At 53.7% G+C, this 26,325-nt stretch overlaps 1 protein-coding gene across 3 annotated transcripts in view; it reads left to right on the top strand.

The window, feature by feature from the left end:
• The window catches only part of VAC14 (VAC14 component of PIKFYVE complex), a 58,838-nt gene extending 32,785 nt beyond the window's left edge, over nucleotides 1-26,053 (top strand). The window contains exons 14-20 of one of the 3 annotated variants that reach the window (XR_005258248.1): nucleotides 5,027-5,159; nucleotides 20,027-20,201; nucleotides 20,931-21,049; nucleotides 21,873-21,952; nucleotides 23,514-23,664; nucleotides 25,182-25,445; nucleotides 25,625-26,053. Coding sequence is in view for 2 of the 3 variants with exons in the window: in XM_038147994.1 (XP_038003922.1) it covers nucleotides 5,027-5,159; nucleotides 20,027-20,201; nucleotides 20,931-21,049; nucleotides 21,873-21,952; nucleotides 23,514-23,664; nucleotides 23,943-24,231 (947 nt within the window). In the remaining variant the exon portion in view is untranslated. The other 2 variants (XM_038147995.1, XM_038147994.1) reach the window with 2 other exon arrangements.
• The last annotated feature ends 272 nt before the right edge of the window (nucleotides 26,054-26,325 follow it).

The following is a 26,325-nucleotide window of genomic DNA, read 5'->3' as shown; positions in this document are numbered from 1 at the left end:
GACGAATGAGGTGAAAAACAAGCTAGCAGAATGAATATTGGTGTGAAAATGGCCCAGTATACCCCATTGCTGCTCATTCCTTCAGGTTGTGTTCCACATACTTCACCTTTCCATGCAGGAGCCTCAACCTGCTCTAAGCTCACCATGAGGCTTATCCATCCTGGTTTGCATCTCTGCTGGGTACTTTGTCTTCTGAACAGTGGCAGAGCTATACCCCTGCTGCATTTTTGCTTATTGATTTACCTTAGCAAAGAAAAATGGGGCAGTAGTGAACTGCTAACCTTACTAGGAAAACCATCAGGATTATCATTGCCTGCTGCCTTCCTCCAAGGCAGCCATGAGCACAGACCCTGCATAAGGTGGGGAGAACAAGGAGCAGCAAAAGCCTCATTTGGCATCAAAATATGTACCCCAACATGTCTGGGACCCCCTTTCTGTCGAGATGTTGAAGTCTCAGGAATTACAAACCCATGGCTCTTTAGCCAGGTAGGTAGGGGAGAAACATCCACGTGTGTCCAGGCAAAACCAGGCTAAGCACTGCCCCTGGCTGTGCCATCCAAAATTTTGGTGGCTTTGTTTCGTCAGCAGCATCCTGTGCTCTGGAAAGGGGAGAGTGGAGGTTTTCCAGAGCCCAGCTGAGCTGCCGACATGTTCACATCTGTTTCCAGCTACGCCCTGCGCCGGCTTTCTGGGAGGAGGAGGGGAGGATTTGCCTTTTTTACGGCTCTATTTTTATCTTGCTCCGCAAGGCTTCACCACTCCGTGTTTGCAAAAGCTAAAATTCAAAACATCCTGGGGAAGGCTGCCGGGGGGAGACGCTGCGCAGATTCCCACGTCGCTGCCCGGGGTTTCGCCGAGCACCATCTGGCAGTGCCGACTCCCACGCCGCTGGCGCTCGGGCGGGTTGAAGGCTCACGGACCAGCTCCGGCTGCCGCCGGGTTTATCCCTGTTGCTCCCAGAAGAGCTGAGGGAGATCGTTCTCTGGGCTGAGCAGGAAACATGATGCCTTGGGGAGAGCGCTCGGGTGGGAAGGATGCTTGGCCTCGCCAAGTCGTAGCTTACCCTCCCTATATCCGAGCTGAAATTGCTTCAATTAGAGATTGCGGTAAATCATTTTAGCTAAACCACCGCAAATACCCTTGTGGATACTCTTTAACCAGCTTACCCAGCTTTAGCTCGCTTCGGAAAGGAATCAATTCTGCTCCAATCTTATTTCAATTTGGTTTCAATGGAGTTAAGCAAGTCCACACCGGTTTTAATTAAGACTAGTTTGAAACCAATTATAGTAAATTAATAGAAGTTATGTTTTATGCCAGGGTGAAGTTCAGAACTTTGTGGCTGAGATAGGAAAATCCGAGTTCGTGTCAGAGTCTGCCAGGCTCACCCGGAGCAGTGTGGGGACGCTTTGGATACTGTAGGTCTCGACACAGCTCAGCCCATCAAGCAGCCAGACAGCCTGAATGTTCCAGGGTGATGTACAATATATATTTATAAGGGCCTTAATATAGATCCCTAATTGCCTGTCTCGGTTGATTTATAGTGTGGCCACGCAGGCGATGGGAACAGCATGAGCCGCTGGTGAGCGCTCAGGGATGCACCGGGGGTTTGCAGACATTCGCTGTGCTCGCTCGAGCTGGCACTCGTGGCTGGGGGAACAGATGTTGGTATTGACTTAGATGATCCAAGAAGCCTGCTGGTGTCCCTGGCTCTACCCCAGTCTGGGAAGGGAATCTGGGGAAAGGATTTGTTAGCCTGGCATGGTGGGCTGCAGAAGGTTGCTGTGGCCATTGGTAGGACAAGGGATGATGGTGTAAAACTGACAGAATATGTTTAGCCTAGATATTAGAAGGAAATTCTTTATTGTGAGGGTGATGAGTTACGGGCACAGGTTGCCAAGAGAAGGTGTGGCTGCCCCATCCCTGTAAGTGTTCAAGGCCAGATTGGAGGAGCTTTGAGCAACCTGGTCTAGTGGAAGGTGTCCCTGCCCATTGCAGGGGGGTTGGAACTAGATGAGCTTTAAGGTCTCTTCTGTGATTCAATTATGAGGACCCAGGCTGATGTGGACTCACTGTGGCCATATAGCTGCAATTCCCACATGCCTTTTGTCATGTTTCACTGCTCTGATGTTCCTCTGAGCCCAAAATTCCCATTTGTTCCTATTCTAGTGGATGTCTGGACTGAGTTTCATCATTGCTCTGAGCACAGATCTTTCTTCTTCCAGCTCCCTCCTCCACGCCAGATTAAAAAAAAAAAAAAAAGCAGCAGAGCTGTGACGTGCCACCAGCCCCAGCTACATTAACAGCAGATCTGGCAGGTTACGGATCTGCAAAGTCTTGCTTCAGGGAAAAGGGGGAGAGGTGCAAGCTTCAATTAATTATGCCACAGTTTTCTTAACACTTCTTCCTGCTTGTCTCTCGTGTTTCAGAGAAAACACTTGACAAGCTGCTCCTACAGATCTGTCGGGCTGGGAATGCCACTGTGCTGAGCTGTAACCCGCAGGGCAGCGAGCTGAGCTCTGGGCTATGCCAGGAAGGGTTACACCATGGCACACAAGGTGCCAGCCACTTCCTAGACATCCTGTAAACAGAGAGAACGGGAAGTTCGGAGGATTGGGAGGCTTTGGAAAAGAACTGCTTTGCCTGCTTGGAAGAAGTATTGCCTGTTTAAGCTCCATCTGAGGTTTGGTTGAGCCTTTTACAGCCTGGCAGACTCTGACACCCTGGTTTCTCACTCCCACCATTAGCCCTAGAGAGCACTGGCAAGGCTGCTCTGGCATGGTGTGCCACAGTAGAAACCTTCTTTAGTAACGTGCAGGCATAGCTGCTGTGCACCAGGTGGGCAAAGGATGGAGAAATGATCCCTCTGAAGTTCAGTCTTAGTGCTCCCAGAGGCAAAAGATGGTGAAAAGTCTCCCTGGAGTGGGCAGACTCACATGCTTTCTTCTAGGAAAAACAGGGCACAGGGAACACTTGTTTTCACCATCTCTGTATCCCAGTCCTTCCTTGCTTCCAGGCTGGGCAGAAGGGTCCAAGGTTCAGGAACCAGTCGATGGAAGACAACAGCAGTACTGAAGGTCCTGGAGACTAGCTGGGATCTGATCTCCAAGGCAATTCTGACTTTTGGATACTCAGCTGATCCAGCAGGTCGTTCCCAGTCTCCAGATGAAGATGCAGGAGATGCTGCACCACTTCAGAGCACATATCTAAAGGTGCTTGTGGCTGGTCTGTCTTGCAGCCATACAGCTCCATACAGCTTTGTCCTGTGCACAGCAGAAGTGCTGGTCGTGTCAGGGAGGAGAAAAATTGCTGCCTCCTCCTGTTTTTCCTTTGGGATGTGTTTGAGTGTCTCGGATTTGCTGAGAATATGGGCAAAAATACCACTTTGCATCTTTGAAAGACAGCTTCTGTCTGGTCTTCACCTGCCTTCCCAGGCTCTGCTGGGAGGTTCGAGGCTGAGCTGCAGGCAGGCACAGTGGGAAGGCAGATCTGCCCCATGTCACCTTCAGACCGTGTCTCTGCTCCCTTTTGAGCAGTGCTGAGCAGCTGTAGTGACAACACGTGGGGCATGGCTGCATTTTCACACTGGGTACTCCCTGCCTTCAAACAAACACACCTTTGTTTTGGAGCACATTGGCTCGGCTGGATCCCTTTTTTTTTTTCTCCTTTGCCCAGATCATCTTCCCTGCAGCTGAGGGGAAACATGATGCCATGGTGAATACTTGTGCTCGAGGAGCTGCCTGCTTCAAAGCCTGGTTTGGGGTTACAGATATACCAAGGGGTGGGTGAACAGACAGCTCCAGCGGGAAGAGGACACCAGGTTCTGGTCAGGATGACCTTGTATTTCATTTTCCTTTTCTTTTTGGCTCTGTATGTTCTCTTAGATGTTAAATCTGAACCTGGGGAAACTGCCCTGCATGTATCTCTTGTGTATCATTGGGAGAGGCAGGATAGAAAGCAGACCAGCAGCTTTTCCATCAGCTTTCCTGGGCTTTGGCAGCTTAATTACATCTTTAATTGGCTGCTCCGTGCTCCGCTGAGTGTCCATAGAAGCAGACAACATCCATAAATCAAACTGCTCAGGTTTCCTTTGGTTATCTGATGGAAATAGTGTGTGGGGAGTAACCTTGGGGTGCTCGTGTGTGCTGGCTTCCCTCCTTACCACAGTTAGACATTGCCTTTCTGAAAGAGAAATTAAGGAAGAGAGTTCCCCTTTTTGCGAAGTCGCCTTTGAAATGCTCTCTCCAAACATTTGCTTTGAGCGCTGTCCTGCTAAATAAACCATCTCCCCTGGGGTTTCACTGTGGGAAAAGCAATCTTTACCTGCCAGCTCTCTGCTCTTGTGTTTGGAGGGGATATTTCCCTGAGCTGGGAGCTGCCCCTTTCCCTGCCCTCCCTGCCAAGAGTCTCAGACCAGGACAATCCCTAAGCCTTGAGCTCTGCTGTGGTTTGACCAGTACTTTATGGTAGCCCTGGGGCACATTGTATATGACACTTGTACCAAGTGGCTCCTGCTCAGGGAAAATCACATCACTGAGTGTAAACCAGTGCCTGTGCCGTGGCCCGGGGCTGAATGTGTGTCTGCCACTACATGCACACTGGGCTGGGGCAGCTGTGGCTAATGGGGTTGGATTACAGGCTCTTCAGCTCACCAGCAGCCTGGTGGTTTTGGGATGAGTGTACATGCCATATCTGAGGAGCTGGGATTGGCTCAATTTAGAACCTCAGGCACTCTTCTAGCAGCTACTGAAGCTGAATAGCTCCGAGATGAAGTGCCAAAAATTCCATTTTAACCCCAGGTGCTGCTTCTGGAGCTGTGACCACTATAAGATGGCTGGAGAGAGCTAGGACAGGGCTGGCTCTGCTTGAACCAAGCAGATGTGGTTATATGAGGCTTGAAAATCTTTCCATGTCCCTGCCCTCGTCATCTCGGTGCTGTGACCATGGGACCAAGGGTGTCTGCTCTCTCATCAAGGCTTTGGCAGCAGGGCCCTGGCAGCTCTAATTTGCTCTCCCATTGCCTCCCCAGCTACAAAAGGCCTGGAATGCTCACCCTCCACCCCCACCATGAACTCCTACTTCTACAAGTTCATGATCAACCTGCTCAAGCGCTTCAGCAGTGAACGGAAACTCCTGGAAACCAGAGGAGCCTTCATCATCAGGTCAGAGCACCCCACCAGCCTCACAGAAGCCCCTGAGCACCCCTGGAACAGGTGGGACGGGGATGGCAGGGTCAAGCAGCCCAAGTACTACATTCATTCGGAGCCCAAACCATTTCCTCAAGCTTCCTTCGCTGTCCAACAAACGGTTTTGGAGCAAGCGGGATTTGCCTTTCACATGTCAAGGCACCATATTTCTCTCTGCCATCCCCGGAGGCAAAGTGGCTCCTTATTAAACAATGTTGTCAGAGCCTGTTTTGTTAAGAAGCAGCTAGACCAGCCGGAGCACGAAGACAGGCTTGCACTCAGAGTGCCAAGCTGAGTGAATCCCTCCAGCCAGCTTGGCGAGATGCTCGCCCATCCTAAGCCATGTGTTCCAATGCATAGAGTTGGGAGATTTTGCTTCAGCTTTTTAAGGAGCTGTGGCGGAGGCTGGAGAGCCAAATGTTGTGAAGGATGGAATGCCAAGTGTCGTGGCAGCTGGCAGGCAGTCATCTTTATTGCAGTAAAATCTGGGGCAAGGGATAGCCATTCCTCAGCTCGCTGGGAAATAACAGGGTTAATGGTCAAGGCGAGGTTGAAAAATCAGTGAGGAGATTGGTGGAATCAGCTGGCAGGACCCTGGGTTTTCTTCCCTTGCTTTCAGGGATGTGGCATCAAAATGAACAGAGGGACAGCATGAGATAGAATCCATGCTTCTGTGGGAGAAGAGAGCCACCTCTCCAAAGGCACAGGGGTGTGCCAGGTACTGATGAAGAGGTCCCATCACTGCAGTGGGAAAATACAGCATGCAGAGTTCCCAAAATTTGCTAGGCTGAGCTGGGTGTGGAGTTGTATCTGCTTGGGCAGCAGTTTTTGCACAAGTCTGGATTCATCCCAGAGACAATATCCCACTCACAATGTCCACTCTCCTTTCACCAGTTACCACAGCCCCTAGGATAAGCCACCTTGGCAAGGAAGTGGCCTCATGCTGTGTTAGGGAAGCAGGGTGACCAGAGTGACAGTGAGCCTGGGAAGGGTCCCATTTAAAAGCTCTCCTGTACCCTGGCCACCTCCACTCTGGCAGGAGGAGCCTTGGCTGGCAGGCCCAGCTTTCCCAGCAGCCAGCCAGAGGTGCGGTGGGACTGGCTCACAGCAGCTCAGCAAGCCGAGGCTTTTTACAGTGACTCATGCCCCAAAAAATCTGGTAAAGCAAAAAAAAAAAAAAAAATTTAAAAAATAGATGACTGTCCTTTGTCAAGTCACGTTGTTGCTCATATGAGGTAGATGCAGGACTGGAGCCAAAGTGGTGGTTCTGGGAGGGTGAGCCATGCCCTCAGGTACCAGTGGTTAACTCTGAAACCTACTGATGGCAGGTAAAAGACTGGTGTAAACTAACATCTCTGCTGTTTCCAGAAAGAGCAAGATGAAAATAGAGGAGAAAACTTTTACAGGACTCTCTGGCAAAGATTGATCTCTTGCCGGAGAGACTCAGTGAATGTGGGAGCCTCATGGAGCTATTTTTAGCCACTTTTCAAATTGAAGCCGTATGCACGTTCCCACATTACATCCCTCCCCTGTCCACAAGCCAGCTCAGCTGTTTTGTACAGCAGGGTGAGAAGCCAGCCTCATGTTAGACTTGAGAGATGCTGGTGATGTTTCATCCTGAGCTGGAGAGTGCAAGGGGGATGCTCGAGAGACTGGGATAACATCTGCTGAAGTGTGGTCCAGGACCACTGCTGCCTCTTTCCCAGGCTGGCCTGGGAACACTGAAACAGGGAAGGAAAATAGACCTGTTACGTTTAGGCAATGATTTCCAGCTGAAGGATTAGTGTTCACAAAAAAGGGAAATGGGGGACAGGGGTTTTATTCAAGCACAGCAGTTTTCCCTGTCACATTGCTGGTGGGCAAATTCAAAGGTCCATGAGGTCACGAAGGGGATCTGCAGTTAAAGGTGGTTTATTTCTAATCCAACTCAAGTTTGTTCATGCTTGGTTTCTGTTCTGACTCTGAAAGGACTTTAGACACTCTCCTGATATGTCCTCGGAGTCCCAGAGATAGAGGTTATAGTACATCACGTGCTTGAGGATGGGAGTGGGGTTTGACCAGTGATCTCTGCAGGAGGTGGGACCATCTCTTGCTCTGTAAGGACCTGTGGTCCCCAACACATGTAGAACTGCTCCAGAGCCTGCCTGATGCTGGGAGATGGGTGGGAGAAGTACCTGCAGCCCTCACTGGCAGAATTCACCCCCCCAAGCCTGGCTCAGGCAGAGGTAGGGGCTGTGATGGGTGGCCTCGCCATCAGTAACCCCAGTCCCAAGGTGGGTATCTCGAGATGCTTTGCCAGAGAAGACAGGATGGAGCTAAGTGGAAATGCAAACTTCCTTCAAAATAACAGGGAAACTGCTCCAAAAACTTCTGTCATTCATAAGGAAGTATCCAGGGAATTTTTTCACCTTTGCCTGTGAGCACCAGGCTGGGGATAACCCAACACTGGCACGTGGTCCCTCTTTGTTGCATCAAAGAGATGGATCGGTCTGCTGCCTTCCCGAGTGGGATCCAATGCCCATCAAACCATGGTGTGATGCCTCATCTGTGCCAAGGGCTTTAGGGTTAGGATCCCCTCAACCCAAGCAGACCTCACAGAGAGAAAGCCTGTGGCTGTGGTGGAGCTCACATGCCCAGTTGAGCCCCAGCAGGAGAAGTTGGACTTGATGATCCTTGTGGGTCCCTTTCAACTCCCTGTCATCTATGATCTGTGAGAAAGGAAGAGCAACATCCAGGAGAAGGCTCTTCAAAGCTATTTAGATATCTCATTAATGTCTGTGCAAGGGATTTGCTGAGGGGATTCCAGTGGTACGAGTCCCATAGAGTCTCATGCTGTCCCACCCCTCTCCCCTGGAGGAAGGAGGGAAACCTGCTCCCATGATCTCTTCCAAATATTTTTTTTTTATTTGGCATCAGTTTTGTGCATTGCAGCTGACAGGGTTCCTTTGGGGGTCTATTCTCTCTTACTGTCATTTGTGACCTTTTTTAGGCTGGAAGCCAGTAAAATCAGTCTGCCTTCAAAACTAAGAATATCAAGTGCTGCCTTCTCCTCTCAAGCCAGGCATGTTTACGCTCAAAAGTTGCTCTCAAAGTGTTGTCAGAGACAGGAGCATCAGTAACCTCCCGCCTTGATAAGCACATCTGAGGCCTTCCACCCTTCTCACTAATTGCCCTGGCTGGCACGTGGCCGTCCTGGATTCACCAGAGCCCTTAAGCAAGAAGCAAATATTCCCATTCAGCTGCTGACCTCTTGGAGCAGCAGAAGAATGCGGAGGAGCTTCCAAAGCATCACATGGCTCCTTGGAGCAGCACGGCTGTCCTCCAGGCAGGAGCCCTGTGGAGGGAAAGCTGCTTGGCCGGTCAGGAGGCAGGCAGCAGAGCGGCACCGAGCTTTTCAGCTCACACTGAGATTTACAGGCTGGATTTAATTCCTGTTGGTTGGTACCAGCGCTGCGGGATGGGGGGATTAAGGGAGAGGTTAAGCCCTACTGCATGGACATCAGTGCTGCTGCTCAGAGCACAGTGTGAGGACAGGGCTGGCTGTCCTTGCAAGGGGCTGTCTTCTCTCCTCAACCAGCCCCCAGGGCTGGTTGTGCAGTTCCTGTGCTGCCCCCAGGGTCAGTCTGAGCTCCAGGAGCTGGTTCAACTGGCTAAGTCAAGCCTAGCACCAAAGCAGCCGGCTTTTTTGCTGCTCTCCTGAGATGGAACAGCTCAGACATTCGTGGCTGATGTACCTTGCCACAGCAAATGAACCCTCTGGGGTATGGTGCTTGAGTGGCTGGAGACATCCCTATGCATGTCGTGTGTGGGTGCTTTGAAGCACAGGGCTTAATTTTGAAGCCCAGCAAGGCCATTTTCTTGCAGAGCAGTGGCGCCCTGGGGCAGAGAGGACGCCTGAGTCAGCACTTTGCTCCCCAGGCACAGCCTGCACGCAGGGGTTGTCTCAGCTTGTTTTATAGAGCTGTTAAACAAACCTCCCCACTGCCTGGCACTTTCTCACAGGGTGTTTTCTGAGGTTAAGCTGCTTGGAAGAGGCCCTGGCATGACTTTTCAACCGCCTGGCGTGTGATGCACCTGGTGAGACTTGCCCATTTGAATGAGGATGGTCCTTGGCCTTTGGGGTTATGCTTGAACCCTGTGGGGACTGGCCAGGAGGGCTGGCTGGCTCTGCATCCACTCTGGAAGACACAGGCTGGAGCATATAAGGTTGTTCAGCCAATTTATGGCATTAGCTGCAGAGCTGGAAAATCCCAAGTCTCGTGATGGGGCCACAGATTTATACTTCCAGCAGACGGGAAAAGTTCACCTGGCTGGAAATTCTGGCTGTTCTTGAGACCTCAAAGCCCTGCTGGGATGAGGCCAGTGGAGAGCTGGATAACAAGGGCAGAGCTGAGGACGAAGACTGGCAGGCCACACTGGGTGCATGAAGGGCTGTACATGATGCCCTCGGGGCTGGAGTGGCCAGTCCCTCTTTTGGGGCCTGACAGGGCTCTTCTGCCTCTGAGAGGCTGAGGCTGACTGTTTCTCCACAAAAAAAAAAGTAGTGAAAAAGACACAAAGTGAGTTTGAACCTGCTAACCAGGATGGGGAATCAGAGAGGAGGGGAGCAGAGGGCTGGAGGAGCATGGAGCACAGACATCCATCCGATGCTCTTGGCAGGCCCGCAGTGAGCTGTGTGTTAAATCACTTTTGACTGGCCTGCCTGGCATTCCCAGGGCCCCGCTCTCTGTCTGGGAGAGTGGGAAGGGAAGGGCTGCCTGCCAGCACCCTAGTGAGCAGGGCTGTCAGGAGGGAGTGGGATGGGGGTTTAGCTGCAGGTTTGGATAGCAAGGAATGCACTGGGGATCCTGTACAGAGCCAGTGGCTGTTTGTTTTGGTGTTAAGGGGGTGCCACAACCGTAGGATGCCTCTATACTGCAGTGAGCCAGTGTCCCCCCAGCCCCATCCTGCCTCCCACCTCATCCTTAACCTTATCCTTTCCTCCTGCTGTGCTGTCCTCACTTCCCAGCCCCTCACTGGGAGAGGCTCAGGAGCTGGGGCTAACCAAAACCCTCCTCTTCTCCCAGGCCTGGATGCTCTTGAGCTCCTCTGGACACACTTTTTCCTTGACCAAACACCCCAGTACCTCCTGATTATCTGGAGGCAGCCAGTGCTGGGTTGCAAGACCCACTCCTCCTCCTTCCTTTGGATGTGCTGATGCCACTGTGCCCCCTCCAGCTCCCATTGCCAAACCCATGCCCTGAAAATCCCTCTACAAGTGAATCAGGGCTGGAGGGGGGACACGTGTCACCTCTTCCTCTCTCCCACCCTCCGTGCCACTGCAATGCAGAACAAAACCTGCGTTTGTTTTTGCGGGAACCATTTGGCTTGCACTCAGCAAAGTGCAAAAAAAAAAAAAGAAGGGGGAAAAAAATGGAGCCTCTTTGATAAACTGTGATATGAACTCGGGTAAAATCCAAACAGCTGTGAGTGCTACAAGGGAAGCTTCTGTGTCGGGAGGCAGCGAGCCTGCGAAAATCCAGTGCTCTGCCTGCCAGGATGCTCGCTGGCCGCCTGCCCTCCGGCTTTAATGAACTGTGCACTCGCCATCCCCCTCCTCATGCCTCACCGAGAGGAGGAACAGGAGAAAGCTTTTGAGTTTGTGGTTTTTTTGTCCATTTGCAAAGCAGAAAGAGGGACTCCCTCTCACCCGAGGCCCCGGCCAGGCACAGGGTGATGGAGCAGGGTGGTGAACGTGCCCAGTTCTGCAGAGGTCAGTGGGCTCCTCCTCACTCATCTCTCCAGCCCATTCCTCTGTGCCTCCTTTTAATTCTCCCTGCACCCCAAAGCCTTCTCTCCCCAGTTTGCCGTGTAAAACCCCATGCCTGGAGATCCAGAACAGTGCTACAGCAATGTGATGGCAATCAGGCTCTGCTTTCCTGCATTCTCCCTCTGCTCCAGGATTGCACCGTGAATGCCCTCCCAGGGTCTCCTCGGGCTCCTATGGGATTTTGGAAGGAAGCCAGCAACCCCACTGTACCTCCAAAAGCCCTCAGCTCTCAAATTCTCTCTTTTACATTGCACAGTGAGCCCCACAAGCCCACAGGAGCATGTGCTTATTGAGGTTTTAATTCACTGAGGCTCTGGGACATCATTCTGGACTCTCTGATACCCTCCCAGCCCCATGAAGCAGGAGCCAGAGGAGGGAAAACCCAGTTTCCACCAGAGTAGAGGTTAGCTCTGGAGTCACAATGCCCCAGCAGTCAGCAACAGCATGACCTTCACAAGGGAGGAGCCTGGTTGCCCTGTCAAAGGATTATCCCTGCTGGGAGAGCAGGAGCTGGGTCAGCCCTGGCCAGCTCCCTCCTGGGGCTGTACCCCCAGGGAAGGACAGGAGATGCCTCCACTGAGCCGCAGGGGCTGGATGAGCTGGGCTGCACCAGGTCCTGGAAATGAGTTTGCTGTGCTAACCCACCAAAGCTGCACCAGGAGCAGCCGTACTTGGAGCTGCTTGGAAGGGTTTGATGGGTTTTCCTGTAGAAAAATGGGAACCACATGTGAGCAGCAGTGCCGGCGTGGGCTGGGACTAATTTGGGTCAGTGAGAGGGTGGAGGGGAGGAAGGGGAAATGTGCGTAGGAGAGGAAAACCCTCACAAAATGGCCAAGTTCTTTCACAGGGCAGGTCCCCTGGTAGGGATATCTGCTTCCTCCCAGCACTTTCCCTAGGATCACAGCAGGAATGCTGTGGAAAAGCAGGCTGTGGAAGGAGGGAGCTGGGAGAAGGCAAACTGGACAGTGGGGAGAGGAGCCCACAGCTTCCCTGTTTGCTGACTGTCATGTTCTGCAGAGCAGGGATTCAGCACAAGCAGCTTCCAAAGTGTCTCCCAAATTTTCTTTGCCTGGCTGATGGGGTGATGACCCTCATCATGGGGAAGCAGCTTAACCTGTCTGATCCTGTTGGTTGGGCTCGGGTCTTCTGATGGTGCTTCCTTTTCTGGCTCTGCAGCTGTGACAACTGGGTTTATTCATCTTTGTGGAGGGAAGAGCCAGAACAGGAAATCAGACTGAGTAACAGTGTTTTTCCCCCCACCTGTCTTCCAGGGGATCTTGCTCAGTTATCCCCCAGGCGCAGGGCACACTCAGTTAAAAAACAAAAAGAGCGCTCACCTCAGCCAGTGGGTCCAGCTGGGCACTCTGCTCCCAGGATGGGATGTCCTCAGATAAGATATCTCTGGATGGGACATCTTTAACTCCCCACTGAAAGCATAGAGCTGTGCAAAAGCCACCTTGGTTGGAGTTCCTGCCATTCAGTGCTCCTTCCCTTCACGCATGAGCTGCTCCTGGTGTTCAGCTGCACCTGGAGCTGGTCCCATCAAAGCATTGGGTGCTCTTTTAGGGTCCTGGCAGGGCAGGGAGCATCCATCTGCTCTCCTCTCATGCATCTATGGGCCTTGGAGGGTTTGGGGGAGCAAGGCTCCTCAGGCTGCATCCCTCCTTGGGATCCCTCCAGGGATCCTGGCTCAGAAGGCAGGGCAGGCATTGTGATCCAATGCAATGCTGAGAGGCAGCAGGCATGGAGGCAAGACTGGCACTAAAGCTGAAATAGAATCTGGGGTGTCTAAACCATGGCATAAATGGTGTATTTTTTCAGCTGACACTTGAGTAGGAAGTGCAGCAGAGCTCAGTGGGTTATGGGCACCTCCTTCCCTGAGCTCCAGGATGTGCTTGAGTTGTTGGCAGAAGAGACAAGGCAGCTTCATCTCCCACCCCAGGGAACACTTATCCCTGAGCCATGGGACACTGCCACCTCTTCCCAGCCCCTCTTTTCCTTCCTTCTGGAAAGCTTCACTCTCAAACACAGAGTTTATTCCTGCCATAGTCTATCCCTGCTTTCTGAGGGATAGAGATAGCCAGCAGGACAGTTTTCCCTCAAATCTGCCTTCCCTACATGGACATCCAAAGGCTCATCCATCTCTAGGACAGCAACCTGCTCCTTGGTCATGCTTTTAGGAGCAAAAGCTCTTTTATTTCTTTGCCATAAAGCAAAGTGATGGGGAAGGGTGAGCACAGCTCCCATCTGTGTACAAACTGTGCACACACTGAACAGGATCAGTCTCTCCCAGCTCCTGTTGCCACAGCTTTGTACCCGCTCCTTTAACCTATTTTATTTGCAGTGATGAGAAATTATAGGGGGAGAAATAAGGCGCTTGTCAGTTTTCTTGAAAATTAGGCCACAGCTGTCAGCCTGAAAGGGAAGCGGACGTCTCGAAGGAAGGATCTGCTGCTGCTGCTGCTCTGCAGTTCTCCCCCACTCCCCAGCCAGCTCCTGCCCTTCCTCCCCTTCCCAACAGAGCTTGTCTGGAAACATCAGTGCCCGGTGTAAGTACTCCTCTGGGAACAGGTTCTGGAGGGCTCACTTGAACATGAGTTGACAGGGTCAGCTGTGGTGGTGGCTGGAGCCAGGCACGTGCTCTCATGCTGCTGCTGGTGCCTCCTGCCTGGGCCTTGAAGCCCCAAGAGCCCAGGGCAAGACTTGCATTTGCCATCCGTTTTGCCATCAAGTCACTGGCAAGTTTAAAAGTTAGAAAATAAGTGCTTTGGGGAGGTAGTTTTTTGCTTTCCTGGAGGGTTTAGGAGGGGAGGTTTGCTTGTTTTTCAAGTGAGCCTTTTGTAGATGCTCAGCTGTTCCTACAGGATTTGGTAAGCTTTGCAGGTTGTCAGTGACTCATCAGTGCAGGTGCTCAAGGCCAGGTTGGATGGAGCTTGGAGCAATCTGGTCTAGTGAAATGCATCCCTGCCCATGGCAGGGGCTTGCAATGAGATCGTTCTTAAAGTCCCTTCCAAGCCAAACCATCCCAGAATTCTATGGGCAGGATAGCTTTATCCATAAGTCACTATAAAGTTTCCTCAAGGAAAGTCCTGGCACACACCAGCTTGAGCAGCTGGAGACCAAGGCTTCACCTTGGAGGAGCTGTCACATTGATCTGTGTTGTGCTAAAAGTTGAGCCATACCTTGGGCTGAGTGGACTATCAGGCCACGTTTAGTTGTCTTTTAGCTTCTGGCCCAGTCCAAAGGATCTGACTCTTCCTTCTCCTTGCTACACCCTGTTTCCCTCTCCTGTTTGGTAGAGAGCTGCAGGTATCTCACTGATCATAAAAATGTCCAGAGGTGTTGGATATCTGCTTGGAGAGCTCAAGATGATCTCGTTGAAGAGCACTGTTCTATGTCCAAGGTGGGAATAAGGCTGGATTCATCACAAGTCAAGGTGGATGTGCCCAGCTTCAGGCTGGACTGTCAGCTTTAGTGGGCAGCAGGGCAGCCAGCCAGGACAGGGACCTCCCAGTGGCCTGATGTCCAGGAGGAGCATCAAGAGGAGCAGAAGCCACGGGCTGAGGCTCTGCAGGATCAAGATGCTGTTTCCCCAGCTGAAGCTGGCCTGAAATACTAACGTGCACTTGTGCCGTGTTCCTCTCAGGCATCCGTCTTGGTTGCTGTGGGGATCCCCAGGGATCCCTGGGGAGTGCCTTTCGCTGAGGCGGCCGCGGCCCAGCGCTGAGCTGGCACCACAGCTCCTTCAGCAGTTGTCACACTGACGGCTGCTGCCAAGCAGACACTCCGTGGGAGGCTTTTCTTGTTTGCAGTGAAACACTCTGCACCTTTCCCTTTTCAAGCGAAGGCATCGCAGGGCTTGTCTCCTCCGGCTTTCCGAGAGCCACACGTTCCCTCCCAGAATCCACACATCTCCTTCCCAGATCCACACATCTCCTCCCAGGCTATGCACATCTCTGGTCTGCAGCTTTCACCAAGTTTCCCTGGGGAGCTTGATAACCGTTCCAAGCAACCAAAGCTGATGAGGGTCCTTCCCCTCCCCAGACTTGCCTCCTGCAGAAGGAGCTCCCCTGCTCCTAAACCTCACAAACCCTTCAAAATCCCTTACATAAAATGCTATGAATTTTGTAAAGCAGGAGCTGCTGGGGTTGCTATGGTTTCCCTTGCCCAGAGGAGCAGCTCTGGAGCCTGGATTCAGGAAAGGGGGGATTAAAATGGAAGACTGGGATTTTCTTTGCTGATATGGAGAGAAAGGATGGGACAATGACATCCTTCTGCCTTCCCCACTTGCTCTCTTCTCCCCTTCACATCCTAATTTTATCTATGCTTTCTCTGCAGATTCCTAAAGGATCCCAGCTGCTGGGGCAGGCTGGGGATGTTGCTTTTGCTGGCAGGAGAATTTCAGGGGGATGGGGAGGGACAGTGGGTATCACAGAGGCTGTGGATTTCCTGGTTAGGTGGGTTAAGCCAGGGCATCTCTTGGGGAGCGTGGGGTGTGGAGGAAGGGTGGGGGATAGCCTTTGGGAGGAGAGAGGAAGGGAGTAGAGGAAGAGGAGGGTTGGGAGGAAGTATGGAGGGGCTCTGCCCTCCTCACAGATGTGGAAGTTTTTTTGAGACCTGTGAGCAGAAAAGTGGAGCAGAACCCCTCAGAGCATCACTGCCAGGCCTCAGCCAGCTCCTTCCACAGCTCAGGCTCTGTCCCAGTTGCTGGAAGTGGGACGAGACATGATCCTCTCCCTGCTGGGGCCCCGTGTCTATTAGCCCAGAGCTAATAAAGCGAATCACTGGTGCTTAATGAAGAAGCACCTGCTTAATTGAACACAGCGGGAGGGTGCTCAGCATGGCCAGGCAACAGGATGGGACCAGTGTTTCCCCCTAGGCACCCCACAGATCCCAGAGGAGGAGACGGTTATGCAGTGAGACTGGATCTCATCTTACTTTTTTTAGATTTTAGGGAAAAACAAACGTTCGCCCTCTTCAAGCAAGCTTTGGTGTGGCCTGAGCCTCTGCCACCCTGTTCCTGCATGGTGGCTTGGGGCAGGGGACGGGGCTGAAGTGGTTAAAGGGACAAGCGGGCAGGATGGGAACTCTGACAGCTCCCTGAAATGATGATGTTTAGATTAGCCGGTTTCCAGGCATCGAGTTGTCAAAGCAAGAGGGCTGGGAGGGACGCCGGGGCTTGTCCTTAATTGGAGATGTGGCTCTAAAGCCACCCCATCTTGCCAACATCCTCTGGGCTCCAGTATGCTGCCCTGCAGCAGCTCCCTGCCCCTGCACGATCCCTGTTCTGCTTGTTCCCATTCCTCATCCCACCCCACCGACCATTTGTGTGATGAGAATTCATTGTGATTGACATTGCTGTGCTGGCAATTTGGTGGCTGCTACATCAGAGACACAGGGGGACCCTAGGGTGGCATGGGCACGCAAAGGTTGCGGTGACCGCTGTGGCTCTTCCCTTGGCCAGCCTCGTGTTGTCGAGGAGTCCTTTAGGCAAGGGGATGGGCAGGGTACTGTGACTGCAGCAGGGGCTGGAGGTGACCTGCTGGGTCCCTTGGGAGCCCCACGGTGGCTTGAGGTGTCCCTGAGGCATCATCACACTGCAGGTGGATGCTGCCTCCCATCTGCCTGCAGCCACATTCCTTGGCTCCGTAGGAAAGGCTTGAATAACCCTTTTAATTTAAGGAGTTAAATTTTAATGGCCTGGATACAACATTTCATTATCACCATGTGCCTGCACTGCCGGCTGCGTAACATAACCAACGCGTGCCGTGATGCTCTGCGGCTCCTGCCTCCCTGGGGACACTTCTTGCCCTCTTCTTCCATGCCAGGAGATCCTTGGGGATTCTCTGGATCCCCACGGGCAAGGGGATGCACATCACCCATGCAGGGAAAGCTCCAGGGACAGACATCTTGCTGGAATGATGCTTCAGGGGGATTAGCCAGTTCCTTTCGTCATCACATCATGTATTTCTGGGGAGAGATATATATTTAAGGGGTGTGTGTATGTATATATATACACACATATTTATGGGATGTATATATCCAGGATATATTTATGGTGTGTACATATAAGGGGTATGGCTCCCACTTTCTGTCCCCTCTGCCCTGTTCCCTTCCACAGCCACTCTGAAGCCACCTGTCCTCTGTTCAGCCCCTTTCCCTGCCTCCTCCCAGCCAGCCTGGCGTTCCCCTCATGCCATCAAAGCCTCCCAGGGAATGGGCTCCTGGGGACCCTCCCACCCCACCAACAGCCGCCTGGTGCTGGCAGTTGGGCTCAGCTGCTTGCTGCTGTCACGGAGGCCAGCAGCTGCAGGACCAGCCAGTTGTCCCCTCCTTTGGGGACTGCTTTTGGGATATGCCGACCAAGGGGCTTCACGGAGGGGAGTTTGAGGTCTCTGCCACTGCCATAGGAGGATGCTGTGCACTGGCAAACTCACTGTGCTGGTGGATCCCAGAGAACCTGGGGGCAGCTGGAGGGGCTGGTGCCCAAGCGGGACAGCATCCCCATGGGGTGACACGGCTCTGAGGCAGAGGGACAGTCTCCACACAGCTCCCTCTCTAACACCCCGACAGTTTCCAGTTCCCCAGTGCCACTGAAAGGAGGGGGGAGAATCCCAACCCTGCCCCACTAATCAAAACCAGGCCTGAAATTAGAAAGCAGCTCGCATTCAGGCCCCTGCTCACTGTGAGCATGGTGTTCACCAGCCAAATGGCAGAGCTCCTATTTATGGAAAGTGAGAGCCTTCCTTTCCTGTGGAGGGGGAACCTGAAAGGCATCCTTTTTGTCATGGGGGAGCTTTGGAGGTTACTGAATTGCTCTCAGTGCTCCCTGGCACTGTTTTTCTTGTTAAAGCTCTTGCTATAGTCTTCTTGCCTGGAAGGTGCAAAACACCAGCTCCCCACTAGCCATGAGCATTGCAGCCAGTCCCAGCTGTACTGGTGCACCAACCACTTCACTGTTGAGACTAAAACTATCCCAGTGTTTGTCCCTGGAGAATCCATCCCTTCTTTGGGCACATTAAACCATCCCACTTCATGGTTCAAGTGCCCAGCATGGCTGCTGGAGACAGCTTGGCAAGGCTGGGGCATCCAGTTATCCCCCCTTGCTGGAGAAGGGTAGCATGGAGCCACCTTTACTCCTGGGCCGGGCTTGGTCCTGCTTTGCTGCAGCTGGTAGTGACTGGATCCTGCCTGCAACGCTGAGCTATTGATTTGCTTTTGGCTCCATCAGATTGGACTAAAAGCCTCTGCCTTCCCCTTTCCTCCCTCCATGCCTCACTTTCCCACCGCTCTCCCTCCTCCAGCCAGCCTGTGTCCAAGTGGCAAGAAATCAGGGAAGCGTTTTCATCCCCATGAATGCAGCTGGTTACGTAAGAATAATTGGGATAAATGAGCTTATTTATCACAGCCCGTTCCATTTTAGCGGGGTCCAGGGCTGATCGCCGGGTTGGGTTACATAAAATCCCGCACAGAGCATCGCATTGTCCGGTGGCAGCCACGCGGGATGCGGGAGCTGCCGGTGGAGAGCAGCCAGGGCTGGGTGAGGAGGGAAGGGATTATTTGGCAGGACAAAGAGGTGGGAGGAAGATGAGGGGTTTCTTCCTCCGCATGTTGAGGAGGGAAGATCTGTTTCTTCGTTCTCCTCCTGCGTACCTAAACCACCAAGCTTTAGGGTATGGTCTTTGAAGTCTGACTGTAGTCAAATAGTCTTCCTCTGGTCTGTCCTTACAGGAACAGGGGCTGGAAACTCACATCCTTCCTCCTCCTCAGGAGGTGAAAACATGACTTCCAGGCAGGGGATATTCAGGTGTACCTCCTGCCTCCAAGCCAAACCAGGTAGCTAGTGAACACCTCCCACCCAGCAGCCCAAGCAGTTGATCTATGTTTTGCCTCTTAATCCTCTCAGAGATGCCTCCAGGGGAAAATCTGAATCCAGCTAAAAATATCTGGTGGGGAACTGTGTTTGGCAGGAGCTGGGGGAATGCAGAGTTGCTCTGGGGGATGCCCTGCCTCCAAGGTTCCCTGTCAGCCCACGGAGAAATGTGGTGAGCCAGGGAGCATCCCAGTTTCAGGAGAAGCTGGGATGCTGGGAGTTAGGTGGGCTTCCCTGTATTACTCCAATCCCCACGCTGGGGATCTGAGCTGGCATTGGGCAGCATTTCAGGTGTCCTCAGACAAACTGCCCAGGAAGGCAAGAGCCTGGAGAAAAACAGGAAATCCCCAAATCCAAACAAATGTGGGAGAAAAAAAAAAATCTGATGGTTTTATTTTTTTGTTTCTGGACTAAAAAAATGTTGAAAATCTTGGGAATGACTCAAGGTTTGTTAAGCAGGACATTCCTGCTGTGACCCAGCCAGGCAGATCAGCGTGGGCCGCAGTGGCGGTTACACTGTTTTGGGGAAAGCACTGCTGGCAGGATATCCAGTGGAACAGAGACATCTTCCAGCTTCACCAGCTCCATCTCCGGAGCCACTCAGCACCGGATCTCGTGGCAGCTGGAGCATGGAGGAGTTCAAAGAGCAGCCTCTGGCTCCAGGACTGCGGGTTGCACAACGTCAGGAGGAATTGCTTTGCCCCACTGGCTGCACTCCCTGGGATGTTCCCCAGTGTCAGTGGGATACTGGTCTGACTAAACCATCACATGCCATCTGCAATGATGCTCCTGCACACTCACTGTGCTGGTCAGGCTGGAAAGTGACACTGAAAGCTCCTGAGGGAGGTCATGGAAAGGCTTGAGGTGGCACAAGCCATAGTAGTGGGTGCCAGCAAGGTCCCAAAGCAATATGACCAGGGACATGTCTTAGCCCAGCTGTGTTTTTTTGTTCTTGTCTTGGTGTGAATAACTGCATCCTCCAAATGCAGAGCCTTGTATTGCCCCACAGCATCTCCCTTCTGGTGCCACCACACTCACCCAACCTCTGGTGCACCCACATCTCCTCCCTGGTCCTCTCTGGAGAAGTGGGCTCACATCAGAGTCTTGATTGTGCTCATTAACAATCCTTTCCCCCTGGTTTCTCTCCTCTGTGATACACAGGCAGCTTTGTCTACTTCTGAATGCAGAGAACATCTTCCACTCCATGGCAGACATACTGCTTAGGGAGGAGGATCTCAAATTCGCCTCTACCATGGTCCACACCCTCAATACCATCCTGCTGACATCCTCTGAGCTCTTCCAGCTGAGAAACCAACTGAAGGACCTGAAGACCCCGGTATGATCTGCAGGAGCAGGCTTAGCAGCTGGAGGGATATGATGGGGGTGGTGGGGACCTAGCAGCCACCTGGGAGTGTGCCTTGCTGCTCAGTCCCTGCCTGATGGGTCCCAGGGTTGGGCTGCTTGGGCAGCCTCTTTATTCATCCACCCTTCAGCAGCTGAAGATGGGCTTGGAGGATCTTCCCAACTCTTGCTTTTCTCCCTGGAATGGGAGTGGGCTTACTGAGCCCTCAAGCAGCTGCTGCCTCCCTCTGTCTGCCCCCACCATGGGCTGTGGGACAGGTGATAGCAGGAGGAGAGTCCTGCAGTCCCTCAACTGTCACTCCCAGGAACATGCCCACAGGATTTGCTGAGCAGCTTCTGCCAGCACCAGTGACGTCCAAGGAAGGAGAGAAGAAAGATTTATCATCCTCCTCCTCCTGCTGAAAACCAGTGATGCAGGGGTGTCCCCTTGGGTGGGACAGCATCGTCCTCCAGCCCCTCATCCTGTGGTGGACTCAGCAGCCCTGAGTGCCACTTCATCATGCTGTCACCCCAAAGCCCACCAGGTCTCCATCTCCTGAGGCTGAGGCTTATGCCAGTGCCAGGTGGACTTGGTGGGTCCAGAAACGTCCCTTTGTGTTTTGGTGGCACTTGCCAGCCTGGCAGGTTGGTGTTGGGTTCCTGGGGCCATGCCATGTCTGTGCTCCCAGAGTGACCAAACCCCAATGGTTCTCTCTTTCCCCAGGAAAGCCGGAACCTCTTCTGCTGCCTGTACCGGTCCTGGTGTCACAACCCTGTGACGACTGTGTCCCTCTGCTTCCTTACCCAGAACTATAAGCATGCCTACGACCTCATCCAGAAATTGTATCCTTTGGGGATTTTCTGCCAGGGTGGGGCCTGAGCTGGCCCTTAGTCCCTCTGTGGCAACCAAGGTCACCCTGCAGGCCAGCCCAGCCTTCTGCCTGCAGCCCATCATTACCGGGGCAGGGCAGCCTGTGCTGGGTGTGTGCCAGCTCCCTTGCCCTGGTGTCATCCCTTTTTTTGTGGTGAAAAGAGAGGAAGGCGTGCACTGACTGAGCCTTGACCTTCCCCTGCCCAGGAGGGGAGGCTCCTCAACATCCTCTTCCTCCCAGGAAGATGAAGACTTTGGCCTCCTGGCCTGGTGAGGAGCAGGCAGTGCCCAGCACGGCACAATCCCCGGTGAGCTCACCATCTGTCTGCAGCAGAATGATTATTTTCATGTGCCAGCAAACCCCAAGCCTCTCTGAGTAGTTTTCCAAACGAAGAAGCTCAATAACACGCTCAAGTTCCCTTCCCAGTGCACACTGGCATTTCTTCTGGGAGATGCACCATCCCCGTGGGCCAGGAGGGTAAAAGCAAGCATCCTCCCCTGAACATTCATCCTGCCTGCTCTCAGCTTTTTGGGCAGCCTGCCTCTTCCCCTATACCTGCTTCCCCTCGCCTGCTCATCTGTCTCCCTCTGTCATCCCTTGGCCACCCTACAGACCTTTCAGCCCTGCCTGCGTGCAAGCCCTGCCTGTTCCCTGCCTGCTCACATCCCACAGGAGCTGAGGACGCAGGGAGGCTTTGGCAAAGCCACGGTCTGCACCAGGCATCGCCCTCGTGAGCCATCTGCTGCTGCCCGGCCACCTTTCTCCAAGGTAACATCCTTAACAGCCACATCCAGCGGGGATCTGGAGGTCACCGTGGATTTCCTCACTGAGGTGGACAAGCTGGTGCAGCTCATCGAGTGCCCCATATTCACATGTAAGGAGGAGACCCCGCGTGGGGAAGGGGCAGCGCGCGGCTCCCCCTCCCCGCGCCTCCATCGCGGGCGGCAGCCGCCGCACGAATAAATAGAGCAGAAGTTATGAGACTTCTTGCCGGGAGGTTTGCCCAGCGCTGGAGCTGCCCGCCGGGAAAAGGGCACGCTGGCAGCACGGGGGGGCAGCCTTGCCCCCCAGATATAGGTTAAGGGAGCGAGCGGCACTGGCACCCAACAAAAGGGATGGGGGAAGGAATGGAAGGGGCCTGGATCACACTGAGCATCTCCAGGAGTGCACAAAGAGGGCATCAGATGGGGAAACCCTCTGTGCCACCCTCTGCGCACAGGATGGCATTGTGGATGCTGCTGAGGCCCTTAGCGAGAAAAATGGAGGGGTTTTTTCTGAAAATGAAGAGTTAAGCTCTAAAAAACAAGCTGATGTTTTCTCCAGCATCCAGCAATGTGGGTCCCCCACTGAGTAATGCAGCAGTGCCTGACCAGAGGCTCAGGGGTGTGACACTGGGAGCCAGGATGGTGGCAGGGGATGTGGCAGGGTGACCTGTGGCTGTGGGAGGATTTCTCATGATGTCAATTTGCTGCCCCTGGGCTTTGCATTGAAGGTATAGCAGGGCACTGAGGCTGTTGGGAAAGGACTTTGTAGGGCAGCTATATAGGTCCGGGGTGATACTGGGGAATATTTAAGGGAAGAGGTTTAGAGTGGCTGACAGTAGAGACCCTCATTCATGCTCCCTCTTGCAGACCCTGTCCCGTATTCCCAGGATGACTGTCCCAATGTGTGAGGCACCCACGTTTCTGTGGTGGTTTTGCATGCCCCAAAATTATTCATCGAGGGTTCCCCAGCCCACTCACCTTAGTCTGCACATCTCAGGGTAGGGGATAGACGTGTCCCCCATAAAGTGGCATCCCTGGTGATGGCTCCCTTCACTGGGAGACACCAGCAGTACGAGTGACAACCAGGAGGTGAGATGCTGAGACACAGACTTTGCCCCATCTCCTGGGCTGCCCCTTCAGCTGTATTTAGGGCTCCAGAAGACTTCTTCCATGAGCACAGCGAGGGATGGAGCCAGAGGGTTGTTTTTCGTCTTCTGAGCAGAACTGAGGCCCAGCACATGTAACCCTCAGAACCAAGCGGAGGGGATTCCTTCTGCTCCAGAGAGTCCCCAGGAGGGTGTCACCCAGCCCTCTGGATGTGATGCTCCAGGGTGGGTATTTCTGCTAAATCTGGAGAAGCTGAGGAGCAGTCCCGTGTTGCGTGTGTGTTCTCAGGCAGACAGCATGGACAGCCTCAGGCATGAGTGGTATCAGGAGTGGCAGACTGGGGAGCCAGTTGCCCCAGGGGGCTGTGTCAAGGAGAGGGACTTTGGGGCACCGTGGGACACCGAGATGGATGGGTTAATGAAAGGGGAGAGGGGTGCCATCAAGTGCCCCTTGGGCTGGCTGGCAGAGGCTCAGGCTATCACAGGGGGTGGGAGGAACCTGCTATTGCAGCTGGAGATTAAATGCATTTTCCCTGCCTTCCCATCCTCTTCTGTCCTCTTGCAGATCTCCGCCTGCAGCTGCTGGATGTGAAGAACAACCCCTACCTGATCAAGGCTCTCTATGGCCTGCTGATGCTGCTGCCCCAGAGCAGCGCCTTCCAGCTCCTCTCCCATCGCCTCCAGTGCGTGCCCAACCCAGAGCTCATGCAGACCACGTAAGTGCTGGGGGGACGGACCGGCATCAGCATCGGGGCTGGATCAGCTGTTCCCCACAGCTGAGCATCCCTGCCATTCCAGGCTCAGCCCCCATCCCGGGCTCAGCCCCATGCTCTGGCTTTCACCCCCCAGCTCCGTTGCGGCCGTGGCTGCTCCTTGTCCCCATGGCCGGGAGTGTTGGCCAGGGGGGTTTTTTGTGTCTATATTTGGTAACCCTGGGAGGGCTGTGCCTCATCCACAGGCATTTGGCATCCGGGATGGAAAATTTCACTTGTAGGGTCGCTATGGAAACGAGCAGAGCTGGGAAGGAGGTTTATGGAGAAAGACTCCAGCAGCTGGGGGGGGGGGGGCTCCCAAAGCATCCCCCCTGCAGCCTGGACAGCCTTCACAGCACCCAAAAGGAGCCTGGCATCCTGCTAAAGCCTCCGGATGGCTGCTCCATTCCCACTCCTGGCCTTCGGGGATGCGTGAGATGTGCAAGGGCGGCATCTCCCTGGGGACCAGCTGAGATCCTCATGCTCCCTGCCCAGGGGTGCTGCCAGTGGGATTTGCTTTCCAACCCTTAGCTAATGAGTAGTGGGGGGGCTTGATGATAAAGCTGGCTCTGCCTTGGCGCAGCCCTGGGAACAAAAAGAGCTCCCAAGATGGGCAGGTTTCTGAATTAACCCCCTGCTGCTGTTGTCGCTCCTTGGCTTTTAACTGCTTCCCTGGGATGGCTTTTATCCCTCATGGCCTCCGGCACTGAGCTCCTACCCACAGCCCAGCGCTGATATTTAATTGGGGGGGCGGAGAGGGGCATGCATGTGCTTCCCCCTCCTTTTTTCTCCCCACTAACCCTGGCAGTGGGGGTTTTTCGAGCTGTCAGACAGCCTGAGCATCTGATTAACTCTGACCTACATTCCTTCAAACACCGAAGCCGGCTTTCATAACCGGCCAGTCCCAGCTGCCCCCTCCCCAGGGACATACCAGGGCCACCAGAGCTGCCTGCCATCTTCCCATGGGCATCCTGTGGCTGGTGTCTGCTGCTTCCTTGCATGGGGACAGCACAGGGATGAGCATCCATGGCTGGTACCCTAGGGAGCCTGCATTTGGAGGCTCCAGCCATGAGTGCTCATCCCTGAGGACTGTCCCTGTGCCACTGGATGTTTTTTGCTCGCTTAAAGAAGCAGACATGGAAACTGAGGCATATGACCCTGGCATCCTTATCTCGCTGCTCTTGACTGCAATGGGTTGGGATAGAGAGGAGTATGTGTCAGAGAGATTAAACCCCCCATGTGGGGCCAAGATGCAGATGTCCCGTGTCCCCTCCTTGTCCCAGGACCTCTTGGGCTCTATCTCACACCTTTAGAGGAAGAAAATATGTCTTTGGGGTTATTTTATGAGGCACCAGCATTACTATTTTAGGATTTGCTGAGCTTGGCTTCTTCAGGACAAGGTTGTGGTGCTGCCAGTGCTGGATGGTCGCAACACCAAACATCCCCATCCCCTTCCTACCCTCTCTCTTCCCACCCTGCAGGGACAACACCAAGCCCAGCACCGGCTTCAAGAGAACAGCAGCCTCCAACATCGACTACACGGAGCTGCTGCAGCACTTTGAGAAGGTCCAAAACAAGCACCTTGAAGCAAGACACCAGCGAGCCGGGCGGGCAGAGCAGCTGGACCGGCGGGTGGTCCTCTGAGCACCCCTGCGGCCGCGCGGGTGTGCACAGTTGCTGGGGCAGGGACCAGGGGACACAGACCAGGGAACAGGCACACTGGTTGCTGGCCACCGGAGGATCTGGTGGGTTTAATGGAGACGGGCAAGCGCTCAACACAGGGCTGGTTTTCCCCGCCACTGTGTGTGTGGACGAGGGGGGACCCTCAGTCTGTGCCCAGCTTTTCCTGTGGATGCTTGGGGGGACATGGGGAAGTGTTGCCCGAGGAGAGGGCCGGGGTAAAGCACCTCATCTTCTCTTGCAGTGGGGCGAGGGAACTCCCTTTTGCTTTGCTAATGCCTTCCCCGTGACTGTCAGCTGAGCGCCCAGCCTGCTGCCAGCAGCACCGGAGGAGGGGAGGGAAGACGGGAGCAACCCCTGGCCTTCCGCCCTGGAAAACAAGCATGCGGGGCCGCCAGCCACCTCCACCACCCTGACTTCCACCCTCTGGTTCCAAGGCCCTGCTGGAGGTGGCATCTCACTCGGGGAGACACTCCTGTGCCTGACACTTGGCCCCCTCCCTGCATTCACACATCCTCTCTGAGTCCCCAGCTCTTGGCAGGGACAACTGCACAGCTTCAGCTCCCAGCCGGCACCAGGGGACATGGGGAGCAGTGGACCTAACCCCAGACTCCATTCCTTACTCCTTCATTCAGCTCCCCATGATAAAATAAACAAGCAATGCAGAACAGCCCATTCCTTGTTGCTGGGCTTCCCATCATAGTTTTGTTCTCAAGTGGAGCCAAAAACACAGCAAGGGCAGGGGATGGCATGGAGCGTCTTGCCTGACCCTGTGCCCTGGGCTGGCCCAGCCCTGCCACGTTGGCTTGCCAGCAAGCAGAACTTCTCCGCCTGCTCTTCTTCCCAGCAGGAAAAAAACGCCACTGAAATTCTTCCAGGCCACGGTCACGAAACCACAGCACAGTGACAGGCATTTTCCTGGCCCTCAGCAGCTACCAGTGTTGC

This window comes from Motacilla alba, chromosome 11 (genome assembly GCF_015832195.1).
Source record: "Motacilla alba alba isolate MOTALB_02 chromosome 11, Motacilla_alba_V1.0_pri, whole genome shotgun sequence".
Lineage (NCBI taxonomy): Eukaryota > Metazoa > Chordata > Aves > Passeriformes > Motacillidae > Motacilla > Motacilla alba.
The sequence above is the reverse complement of the archived record's forward strand: the minus strand, read 5'-3'. Positions and strand labels throughout refer to the sequence as shown.